The sequence below is a fragment of the Cephus cinctus genome, unplaced genomic scaffold (genome assembly GCF_000341935.2).
Source record: "Cephus cinctus unplaced genomic scaffold, Ccin1 Ccin1_scaffold0013, whole genome shotgun sequence".
Classification (NCBI taxonomy): domain Eukaryota; kingdom Metazoa; phylum Arthropoda; class Insecta; order Hymenoptera; family Cephidae; genus Cephus; species Cephus cinctus.
The window spans coordinates 405,512-417,138 of record NW_014332762.1 but is presented as its reverse complement, the minus strand read 5'-3'; the positions used below and the strand labels follow the sequence as shown (position 1 = coordinate 417,138).

The following is an 11,627-nucleotide window of genomic DNA, read 5'->3' as shown; positions in this document are numbered from 1 at the left end:
TGAGTCGCTCGATGCACGCAATTTCATACTCCTCTTCTCCCTGTTCCTCCCTCGCACGAGTTCATCGAATACTCGTGTTTTCGTAAATCGATTTTAATAACACTGAGTCGCTCGATGCACGCAATTTATTAAGCATACGTGTGTGTGTGTGTGTATATATATATATATATATATATATTTCTCTTGGTCGTTTAAGCTCACAGTCGGGCACAGGCACTGACCGCCTATCTGACCTAGGCCTTTTTCAATAATAGGTTACGTATATATGTGTATAAAGAATGACGCAATTGATCGTTAGCACAGAGCGCAGAACCGTAAAAAAATGTTCCTTTCAGATCCACCTAGGTATACACCATGGTATATATGTACAATGATTTCCTCACGCGTTATGTACGGCGGAGATGAAAATGTATAAGAAAGAAAGATTGGCGACAGAGCGGTAGAAGCGCAAATAGGATTGCGCCAAGGAGTGTAAAGAGATGCAAGCCCTATACAAGAGCTTCGGCATGATAGTGATGATAGTGATGATGAATGTGCTCGTGAACGTGTCTACGGCCGGCAGCAGCAGCAGCGGCTGCCGTTCCTTGTGAGAATTCACGTTCCAGCCAGCGAACGACCTGCGCCATGGCTCTGGCCTGGTCCTGTTCTCTTGTTGCGTGTTTGAGCTGGTGCTTCTTGGCTCCCTTGCCGCTCTGCTGGGACTGGACGTGCTGGCTGTTCTCGGTGCGTTGCTGCTGATTGTTCGTGCCATTCGAGGCTCGCTCGACGTTTGCCGTCGGCTGAGGATTATCATTGGCCATGGGAGTGACTACGTTCTGGGTGGGTGGCGGGTGCGCTAAGCGAGGTGGTACGCGAGGTGGTTGAGGATGATGATGATTGCGCATCGGATGAGTCGGTGTGTTCGTAGGAGGAGCTAGATGTCCACGTGGCTTGCGAACGTTCCCTCGGGATTTCCCGGGTACTTTAGGCAACGAGGAGGGATGATGATGTGTGTTTTCCCGTACTGGTTTGTGGTAGGTCGTTGGATGTCTTACTGCCGGCGGTGGTCTGCACCTTTGGACGCAGGGACTCGAAGGTTCCGTGTAGGGGCTTCTAAGAGGAATGCGTGGCTGCTCGGTCTGATGTCGTTTCCTGGAACGGAAGGGGCCAAGGGCTTCTTTAGAGATCGGAACCAGACGGCAAGCTAGGCTGGGTAGTGCCCGTGATACGTTGTAACGTTAAATGGTATAATCAGCGCTCGGTGAAGTGCCGATAAATAAACGCGATCTGGATCCAACCAGTCTCAAAGTTACGAGAGAGAGAGCTCACCTAGATGCGTGAAAACTGAGATTATTCTTTTCCATGTTAGCCTGGATGATTTCGAGCAGCTGCTGCCTCTGCATGGCCCCGCTGCGCTTACGCTGGTTCGTCACAAGGGGTGTGAGAGGTGTCAAGGGTGTAAGGGATGGAGTAGCGTCGCTGTCGTCGCTCACGTCACCCTCTGAGCTGTTCGAGTAGGGCGCCTGAAGATGCGGCACCGGTCCTACCCTCCTCCTCAATTCCTCCTGCTTCGACTGACTCGTCGGCACGTTCTCAGCATCGTCCTCGCTGTGGCTGTCGGCCGCGTGCTCCGACTGACAAGACAAACCGGTATCATCATCGGCCCTCCTTATAACTCCGTGATATCCACTACTTTGTAACTCAACTCCCTCTATGGTTTCGCTGTGCGAACTAGCATAGAATCAGAGTATAAGCCAGTCTCAAGACCCAATTGTAAGCTAGGAAACAGCTTGAGCAATGTGATCTCGTTAATGCCAACCAGGTAAACGTTAATGACTTTTTACTCGCAGATAAATTAACACTTGTCGCTTACGTGATTCAGCACTCATAAACTTTACCCAACTCTCTTGATTACCTTACAGCGATGCCGTGGGGCTCGTCTTCGCCGTGGAAGACGTCGCGACGCGTGAGTCCCGTGGGTTCCGTGCGTCCCGTGGCTACAGGACGTGACGTGCTTCACGTGGCAGCAAGAGGGCGAATTCGAAGCCTGGCTCGGTCCTTGATTCGGGGGATTTGTTTGAGGCGTTGCGTGAGCCTGAGTGGCGCGCTGGTCAGGAGATACGGTCAGCTTGACTTTAATCGTTTTACTGCCGCAGGGCGGCACTTGAATGGAGGCACCCAGCGTGTCGTAGATCGTGGTGACCAGCCCGGCTATATCATCCTTCGTTATCTTCCCATGACCATCAAAGTCGTAGAGGGTAAAAGAAAACTCCTGTCTCCGTCTATCGCCTTCAGCCACCGAGACGTCGCATTCGAATTCCTGTGGGAAAAAATAAAAATTATCATTACCGATTCCCTCACAAGATCCTCCGGTAGCCCCTCTGACGTCGACTCTGTGCCAAATTAAATTGGCACCTCGAAGACAATTGTTTTCGCGAGCAACGGTAGGTAAAAACAAAGGGACGTGGGAAAAATAAAGAATTATAATAAAATTACCTCGAAACTGAGTTGCCTGGTAGCATTTGAATTTGCCTGCTCGTCGTTGGCAGCCGGTGGCGTCGGACTGTTTGGAGTATTGAGTGTGACTGGCGATTCCGGCGGTGTAAGGAGAGGCGGCGGCGGCGGTGGTGAACTGTTACAAGGCGTCGCGACGCTTGCCAAAAGTTCCTCGGCATCGCTACCCTCTGCCCCACCTCCGACAACTGCAATATAACGATAAATAAATGAGTGTTATAAAACGTAGCAAGGTCCTCGGTTAAGCTTGTCAAAATTAACAGGTCATTCCCCGTCTCGGAGGTCGCGTTAACCGTAGGCACGAGGATCATCAAGATCGAGGTCTGGGTCAGACACAATAAGTTCACTAGTGATAATCATTGTTAAGGCACGTTGACACGATAAAGGTAATCTGTGATGCCAGTCGTATTATCTGTGTATACAGGAAGGTGCAGAGGTAAACGATCAACCTGTTTATTGAGAGCGTTGCCCAGATATGTTGACTCGATTTTTTTTTCTTTTTTCTTTCAATGACGTCCAACTGTATACATAGCTCAGTCGGTATAGTAGCTACGAGACTGAAGTCTGGTGCCTCAATGGTATGTATATATATAGACTATGGTTTCTAGCGTACGAGAGAAGTTCCCGTATGCCAGCACTGTACCATTTCCACTGTTTACGGTGATCCGACGGGACTACGAGTATTTGCACTTTGTCGAGTGGGACGAGAGCAGGAGTATCGCGATATTCGCAAACTTTTAGTACAGAGTCTAATGGGGTATGGGATTCTAATGGAACGAGGGGACGAGCCACTCGACGTTACAATGAGTAGGAGTAAAAGCTTGGAAACGTCATCCTTTTGTACGTTACAATGACGGAGAGTTGGCTGGCTTTCGTAATATAAAAAGAGAGAGAGAGAGAGAGAGAGAGAGAGAGAGAGAGAGAATAGGAAAAAATAAAATCGTCTTGAATTTGGCATATCCGACGCTATAACGTTAACCAGGGAAAACGAATAGCTCCTCGACTTCTCGTAGCCGCGTCATTAATAAAGTGGCGGCCCGCGCGGAATGCTTTTGCGATAAAAATAAAATAAACAATCTTTCCTACTTGAGAAAACTGGTATACGACGGCGTTGAACGTCAAACAGACGGAAGTCAGTCTAGATTTTGTTTTTTTTATAAATGTTATCTAGCTGCGTTGTACTTACCGATTAAAAGTATGTGGAGGCTTGTGTGTTTTTGCGTTTATAGGTATTACGTGTCTTTATATATATAGTATTACTGATATCGAATGTGTTACCCTAGTATATCGAACGGGTACTACTAGCTCGGGTATATTAAGTGTAACTATGTGGATACCGTTGGAGAGGTTTTACGCTCGAGAGAACCGAGTTGCGTTTGGCCTCTAGTGCGATGCGGACGTAATGGAACATTGCCGATAGCCGTGTGCACATGTCTGCCATTCGTCACAGATGCATTACGCTGTCTCGAGGCCCCCTCAGTCTGTCCAAGGAGATTACGTGGATGACGTATACGAAGCTAGAGCGCGCGTGAGTCTACAATTTTGAGGAGTTCGAGCTATGAAAAAGAAAGTCAGTAACTGGATTTCGTAAGGTAAGTTTTGCGTATACAAATAAAGCATAAATATCCACGAAACTTTGGTTAGGGCGCTCGATAGAAATTTTCGCGATTAAATATCACGGAGAAAGAAGCACAAGGAGTAACTGCTGTACCGTAATGAAATATATCGTGAGCCGTAGCCGTGGATGCAGTTAACTCCGGTAAAATGTACTTGGGCTTTCGTGGCCCTTTCATCCTGCCGAGTGGAGAGCTAAGCTGCCGAGCGACCGTGCCGAGTCCCGGGTTTAGTAGTTTTAGATTGTGGAACGAGCGATCTAGGTATTTTCCTAGAAGCAAAGCAGCCAACGGTCGTCGGTCGACAGTGGCGTCGGCACTGGCATCGGTGCCCTTCTCCTCCCTCTGGTCGCTATTATTGTTGGCTTCCAGGAAGAGAGACCCAACCGAACGTCTCTCTAGTTCTCAGTCTTTATGTTTCTCTCTCTTTTTATTTCCCTCTCTATCCTACTCCTCTTACTCGTACGAACGTATACACTCTCAGTGAGAGACTTGCCGTCTCCCCGAAACTCGTATATACCTTCTCCCATTTCTGCTGTGCTCTAACGTCGTATTTTCCTATCCGTGCTGTTTGCATTTTTCTTAGGAGACTAACCTAACCTAACTACCGTCGACCAACCCCTGGAGAGAGGACGCGCCCGTACCAGGATCGTAGTAATATAATAAAACTCTAGGGAATTTTCTTGGAATGGTAAAACTATTAACCTCCTTCCACTTCACTCTTCTTGTTACGTCATAACAGAAAATTTTTTAAATTTTACTGAGATATATAGCTCACGCTAGAAATACTAAGTAACTTGACAGCCGGACAAGTCGTTTAGTTACTTTAAGTTTTGAGTGTACGGTAAAGAGAGAGAACGTGAGTGAGTGACAATCGTGGAAATGGGAGAATGGTGCAGCGACGAGGGGGAGAAAAAATATATATAAAAAATGGAGGGTTGAGAAGAGAGAAACGAATCCATCGGTCCTATTTCTATTCATTTTGAAAAGGTCGAGGTTCACGGGCGGACAATACAGCCCTGATCGAACCTTCTGGCAGAGACGGACCGTAGAATAGGGAGAAGTTTCGTTCGTCAGGCCGTATTGGGGTGGTTTTTGTGCAGGACGAGGACCACCCCTAGCGTTTATGGGGAATCGAGACGAAACGTGCCGTCGACGAGACAGAAGTATCTTCCGACTGGTGCGTGCGAGAGGGACAGAAGGAACGCGGTACAGCCCAAGGCTCGTCCTTGTTTGTCGGACCATTTTGAAAGGGCCGAAACGTCGAGGGATTTTTCCAAATCGATGCGGCGGCGGTCCCTATGGGGCGGGCCAGGCGCGGAATGCCAGAAGCTACTATATACTCCTCTCTTAAACCACAATAGTACTTCAGAAATAGTATGCGCCATATATATATATATATGTATATATACATACAGATAAAGCCAAAGAACAACCAAAGTCTACATAGAGACAGTGTGTCATGCATGTCCGATAAATCGTAAACCGATTCCTATCTCGATCTCACTGGAATCGCCCCGTTGCATGCCGGTATGGAATTTAGAATTAAAAAAATTATTTTTCTCACTAAGCGATTCCGCATGGCACTGGTTCAGGATAATGTCCCAGGGGGTATCGAAATACTTCTATGCTATTGAAATGCGAGGCCGTGACTTTATAAAAAGCGAGCAAAAACAAAAACTCTCTACCCGTGGCACCATCCTTTGAAGATATCAAAGTAATGATAGGAGCTTTGGCTACGAATGCCGGAATAAAAGTCCCGGCGCTCCGGAGCAAAAAGGGGGACTTTAAGGGAGGGACTGTCGCTTTGATCCGGGTTCGGCTTTTAACGGCTCTAATGGCTCCCGACGATGTGCCGTTAAGGTAACAACGTTGCTTTCATATCCAGCTGTCTTGAAGCACCGACAAAAGCCTCTGGTTGCCCGTGTGTCAAGGCGGCGAATACTTTTTCATCTTTCGCTGTCCAAGAGAGGCGAGAGTCCACCGACAAAGAGAATCCCGCCTACCGATGTCCTCCCGAGGACCCGGATCTCTCTATGACGCAGATGCATATACATACACCAAAATCCCAAAGGGATGCATTTCCAATTTTCGACTGGACACCAATTTTTTTTTTTTTTCTTTTTTTTTCATCGCCTAGTCAAAAGCTCCTCGTACCAACTGACACTCGGAGTTGATGAATTTTTTGAATTTAAAAAAAATACCCATAACCCTATGCCGGGTCCTAGAGAAATATACTATGACGAAGCACGCTATAGATATACCGATGGTATACTTTCATACACATTATTATCTGCCGCATGAATAACCAAGCAATCTCACGCGCTATGTGTGTATATTATGCATACATAAGGAAAACGCGTGCGCCACGCGATTCTCAACGTGGCGTCCCTAGTTTTCATTCATACGCGTCATTCTTTATCTTTCGCGTTGGGGGAACAACCCCTTGCAAGGGCATACAGCGACCCAAACAACAGCGCCACAGCTCATTGACTATCCTACGGTAACTGGCTTTATGCCGAGACTGAAGTAACTTACACCGCAGCGCCAGCTATGTAATGTATCTTGAAATCTTACCGGTCGCACTTTTAAAGAAGACAGTGACGCTCAAACGTAGCAGCGAGCCCGGATCCTTTATTGCTAGTAACAATTAATGAGAATTCGAGGTGAAAACGCGTGGCTCCAATAATTATTCGTAAAGCAATCATTGGTTTTGAATCTGAAAACTCAGAACGTCCAAACGCGGCATGGCCGACATAAAATAATAAATACGTATTAGATCCGCACGTATTACGCGTCTTCGTCATTTTGAGGTTAACCTCCTAAGAGAATCCGAATAGCAATGAAGAATAGAAATGTAAGACGATGGCTTATATATACTTACATGACACGTATATATATACACGCACGTAACCGACTGTCAGCAATGTTACTTGAAATAGGTTAATAGCAAGAGGCGCCTATGCGTACGTGCATACGTTGGTTATGTATAAGGGAAGCCTGTGTTTACCTCAAAGCTAGGCACTCAACTCGACACTATCATCTGTCAGCCACGTAAGTGCGAAAATCGGTTATCCTGCGTTTAAATAAATCGGATTTTCTCGATTTTCTCTCCCACGTATTAACTGTGTTTACGTTGGGGCTTATGTATATTAAGTTCCTTTCCTCTCGAATTTCCAGACTGCAAAACTACCGGAGCGTCTCGTCGAGCGTGCAGCTCTCCTCGAACGGCCGTTAAGAGATTCCAAAGAGATTTCCTGTTTTACCCGCAGAGTCGTTACGACTGCGCGAGATCGTCTTGTCTGTAAATTTATTCTCTCGATGTTTGTCAGCTCTCTTGGGTGCTTTACATAACGTGAGGCATCCGCTTCCGAGTTCCTTGGCGTCTCTGAACTCTACGACAGGGGATGTCAAGTAGGCATAACGATAACAGGAATCGATTGTGAGGAGACATTTTTTTTTCATTAAGAGAGGTTATGTTTAAAAAATTCGTACGGGATGTTTTATCGCTCATTGCGGGAAACTGGGGTATTTATTTGTTTTCGTCAATTAGACCGTTGCGACGTGCGCGACGTCGGGCGTCGAGAATAAACGAAAGTTTCGATTTATCGGTACGGATGTCTGATTATCGTCCGTTTGGCTTGTCTCTGGCTTCAAGCGAGAGCCGTTTACTTCGTCAAAGATTCATCTTCCCTTTAAGAGATCTCCCGCAGCTTTTCGTCTTACGTTCCACGACTCTCCTCGACCACTCGAGAACGCTTTAACCACGTCTCCCCCATACGCCGTTGCTCTAACGAACTCGCGAGGGTCCGATAATTAAGCTTAACCTCCCTCGGTCCCAAGGGTGCACAAGGGTCTGGTGGGCCACCCCTTTTGGTGCCCTTTTAAATTAAACCCGGAACAGCACCCGAAAGTGCTCCATTATTTTATAAACCACCCCCTCTGTTTGCACTTTAGTAAATACAGATGCAGCGTGGACTACAATAGCTTCTCCAGAACAATTACAACGTCCCGGCGTTGCGTGTGGTGTACTTTTTTTTTTTATTTTCTACGTACCATTATTTATCTCTTTGACCAGGCGTTTTATCTAGCACTAGTGCTCGATGTATAACAGCGATGATCGCGCGCAATAATATTTCTCACGGGCGTAATGATAGATCGATACGGTGTCGAGTGGTGGAACAAAAAAAGAAATGCAAAAAAAAAGTAAATGTAAGCCGTGAAAAAAGCAACTAATAATTCAGGAGGAATCGAGAATCAGCAATAGCTCTCGCGGTAATGTTTACGCCGGAATAATGGAAAACCAGATGGCAATCGCGTAACCGGTATTCGCATGGGACGAGGATTGTGTGTTGGCTCAGATTTAAAATGCGCGCCTGCCCGTTCGCTCACACTCCGCTCAATGAATACCAATGAACACCACGGGCCAGGTATTTTATAACGAAAGTCTATATATATATATATATATATATATATATATATATATACACACACGCACATATATATATGTCTAATTAGTGGACACAGCCGAGAGCAGATCACAAGCTGGCACAGTGGAGCAGAGCAAAGATGAAGGATGTTTCTGAGATTTCTGAGAAGCCTGAGGATGTTGAAGACGTTCGGACGAGATGTAGGTAGGCGCGATTGCCAGGTACGGATAAAAGTTTGACGCTGCTCGTACTATACTCGTACGAGGGAGAAGAGAAAAAGGTAACTGAAGAGGAAAAGAGAAATAATGTAAGAATGAAAGAAAGACGAGTAGAGTATTACCAGAAAAGGGCTTGTAGCCTGCAAGGAACCTCGCTCGCCACCACTTCACCAATCCGGTAGCCATGGGGTCCTCATGCGTAAACACGCACACTTCCCGAGTGGTCCCCCTTGTTTTTTTTTTGTTTTTCTTCACTTCCTCACTAACTCACTCACTCGCTACTCACTTTTACCCTGAGGTAGGTGAGACAGGGAAGCCTGTTAATGTTGCCGTTATTTTGTTGGGTTGTTATTGCTCTCGTTGCTCTCACGGCTCCCTCGTAATTATCGTTATTATTGGATCGCGAGCGTTTACAGGCTTATGCTCTTGTATATTTTCTCTGGCGCTCGGTTATATCGTCGTCACTTCACTACCGAACTTCAAAGGTTACGCCAGACTGGTAATGCACTACCGAGCGCTCCGGACCTTCTCCACTTCTGTATACACTTCATACACAACAGCAGGGACTAACGTCCGCGTACGTACTTTCTGCCGGCCTAATTGCATTTATGCTATTAAAAAAAAAAGTCGCGTGTTATCCTATTAAAGTTGTGTCTAGCTGTGTACAAGTTTATGCCCGATGAACGTACAGGCCCATTAATATCTTATGTTATGGTATCAAAGAGTTTTGTACTTCAGTCTTCAGGCCGAAGATTTCACTGACTTTTCTTACTTCGTTTAATGAACGTCATCCGAGGGACACTGTGGTTTCTTTATTTTTATACGTATCGGAGATCCACAATGCCACACTGTAGTTTCTTGTATTGTGGTGGCTGCTAACGTGTTTAAAAGGACCCCGATGGCGGGTATACGGAACACACTATACGCCGCCACTCGTGTCACTGCATCTACGGTCGTGGTTTGACTACCTCGAGAAATCGCCCTCGCCTAAACCACGTTCACTGTAATCCTCGTTCCCCTCCTCGTCGTTCCTTCTCCTATCGCCCCTACTACGAGTGGCGTCCCCACTTCGGAGCGACAGTACCGTAGATCGCGGGTTCACACTTGTTTGTTTAGAAGCTTCGCTTTTTCTGGGAATCTATATGAAATTTTAGAAAATTGCATTATGTAATGGTCGTACAAGAATCTGCAATATCTTTGGAAGAATATAATAATGTAGAATTACATATTTTTATTGGTCAAGTTTTGTTGTTGATGTGGTTAACGATGTGCATCCTTCGCTTTTGACGGCACTGAAAAAGAGACAGAGGCCATGTCTCTCGTACAAACGTTTTCCGCCGTAGCGTTATCTTCCTTGTGCAAGAACTCTCACGGCGAACTGACACAGAAGAAATCTCGGACACTTTATGCTCTTCTACAGCCACCCACCGTCCTACGTGTCCGGCCTCAACACATTATCGCCTGCATACGCTATAATAGAGCACATGGAATCATTGATGTTCCAACTAGCCGAAATACTTCGTGGAGCTCCTCTATCAGACTCTACGTAACATCAATTCTATGAAATGTCTACGGTCTAATATTACCAGTGAAATTTAAGTCGCACGCTTGGCCCACAAAACCGGCCATTACTTCGAGGTTAAATATCGAAGAGCATGTAAAACTAGAAATTTTATACGGATTAGTTTTCAACTATATTCGGACTGGACAGACATTTTTAAACTCAACTTACGTTCGAGACTTCCTTTCGTAATCCATTCTTGACAATCTTTGCTCCGTTTTAGCCTAATCTCCGTGTTGTTTGAAATATTGTGAAAAGCGTTTGTTCAAAGTGTATCCGCCAATTTTCCAAGAGGTAATGCTACGCGACTACAGCGACCCTATCGGCAGCTAAAGGAAACTCACAGTAGCCTAACCAAGCGCGAAAATACGAAGCGTGCTAATGACATTCCCACACGACCTTTGAGTCTACCGATCGTTCTTGTAATTCGGTAACCTCGGCGCATCCGTTAGAGGTTCAACTGGTAGTCGTCGGCGCGGAAAGCGTCGCGATTTATAATCAGGTTCCACCATCTGGCGACAAGTACGCAACAGATGCGAGATACGCCTTCCTCGCGTGTTTTGATCTCGAGCACCATTTATTTGGCCGCGCGAGAGACAAAGCGTACAAGGTGGGTACAAAATAGGGCGCTGCACCGCAGGGACTCTTTTTGGAGACTGTACCCGCACGCTATTATCTCCTAGCGGTGTTTCAGAAGAAACATAGGCGTCACCATCAACCACGCGAGGATGAATGAACCGAGACCTTACCACTTATATGGTCTTACACAACATATCCAAGGGATACGTGCAGCAACACTCGAGTGTATTTACGCGTAACAGAAAGGGTTAACTTTTTGAAAGAAACAACAGTGTACACCCTTGTGTACATACTCCGTTACAAAATGCGCAAGCTAATTTTATAAATTTTATAAAAGATATCTCTTATACAAATTCCTATTAAATTCTTAAAGAAACCGTCACCGAAATACCTGTAATTGACCATGAGGAAAGTTGTAAAAAAAAAAAAACTTTTATCACACGTCCTATAAAGTGTAGTAACTGATAATACGAAAATGATGAAATTCGTATAAAAACGTATTAACCAAATCCACAATCCTCTCTTATTTTTAAGGTTATGTATGACTACTGCGTACATTTTTCTTCTCTCGATGAAGAATACTAATAAAAACTACAAAATTTCTCGTTTCGAGTAAGACCCTGTATTACCGAGGTGGGTCCATGGTGTCTATAGGGCCCTAAGGGATTACGCCAATGGTTCGGTAAGTGCCCCTTGCTCTCCCAGCACAGGCATGCTCTACCCGCCATGCCGT

General features: G+C 45.8%; 1 protein-coding gene across 5 annotated transcripts; it reads right to left on the bottom strand.

Annotated features, from left to right (window-relative positions):
- Positions 1-153: 153 nt before the first annotated feature.
- LOC107275213 (protein naked cuticle homolog 2) lies at positions 154-10,710 on the bottom strand. Of its 5 annotated transcripts, XM_025092102.1 has the most exons (8): positions 10,487-10,710; positions 10,341-10,417; positions 9,980-10,224; positions 8,877-9,892; positions 2,476-2,681; positions 1,895-2,299; positions 1,309-1,613; positions 154-1,188 (listed from the first exon to the last, which is right to left on the bottom strand). In XM_025092102.1, the coding sequence occupies exons 4-8, from the start codon at positions 8,938-8,940 to the stop codon at positions 489-491; spliced, it is 1,680 nt and encodes a 559-aa protein (XP_024947870.1). In that variant the 5' UTR covers positions 8,941-9,892; positions 9,980-10,224; positions 10,341-10,417; positions 10,487-10,710; the 3' UTR covers positions 154-488. The 5 variants fall into 5 exon arrangements, with proteins under 5 accessions (XP_024947870.1, XP_024935457.1, XP_024935462.1 ...); XM_025079689.1 differs by lacking the exon at positions 10,341-10,417; XM_025079694.1 differs by lacking the exon at positions 10,341-10,417 and having other exon boundaries at positions 9,980-10,046.
- Positions 10,711-11,627: the final 917 nt, after the last annotated feature.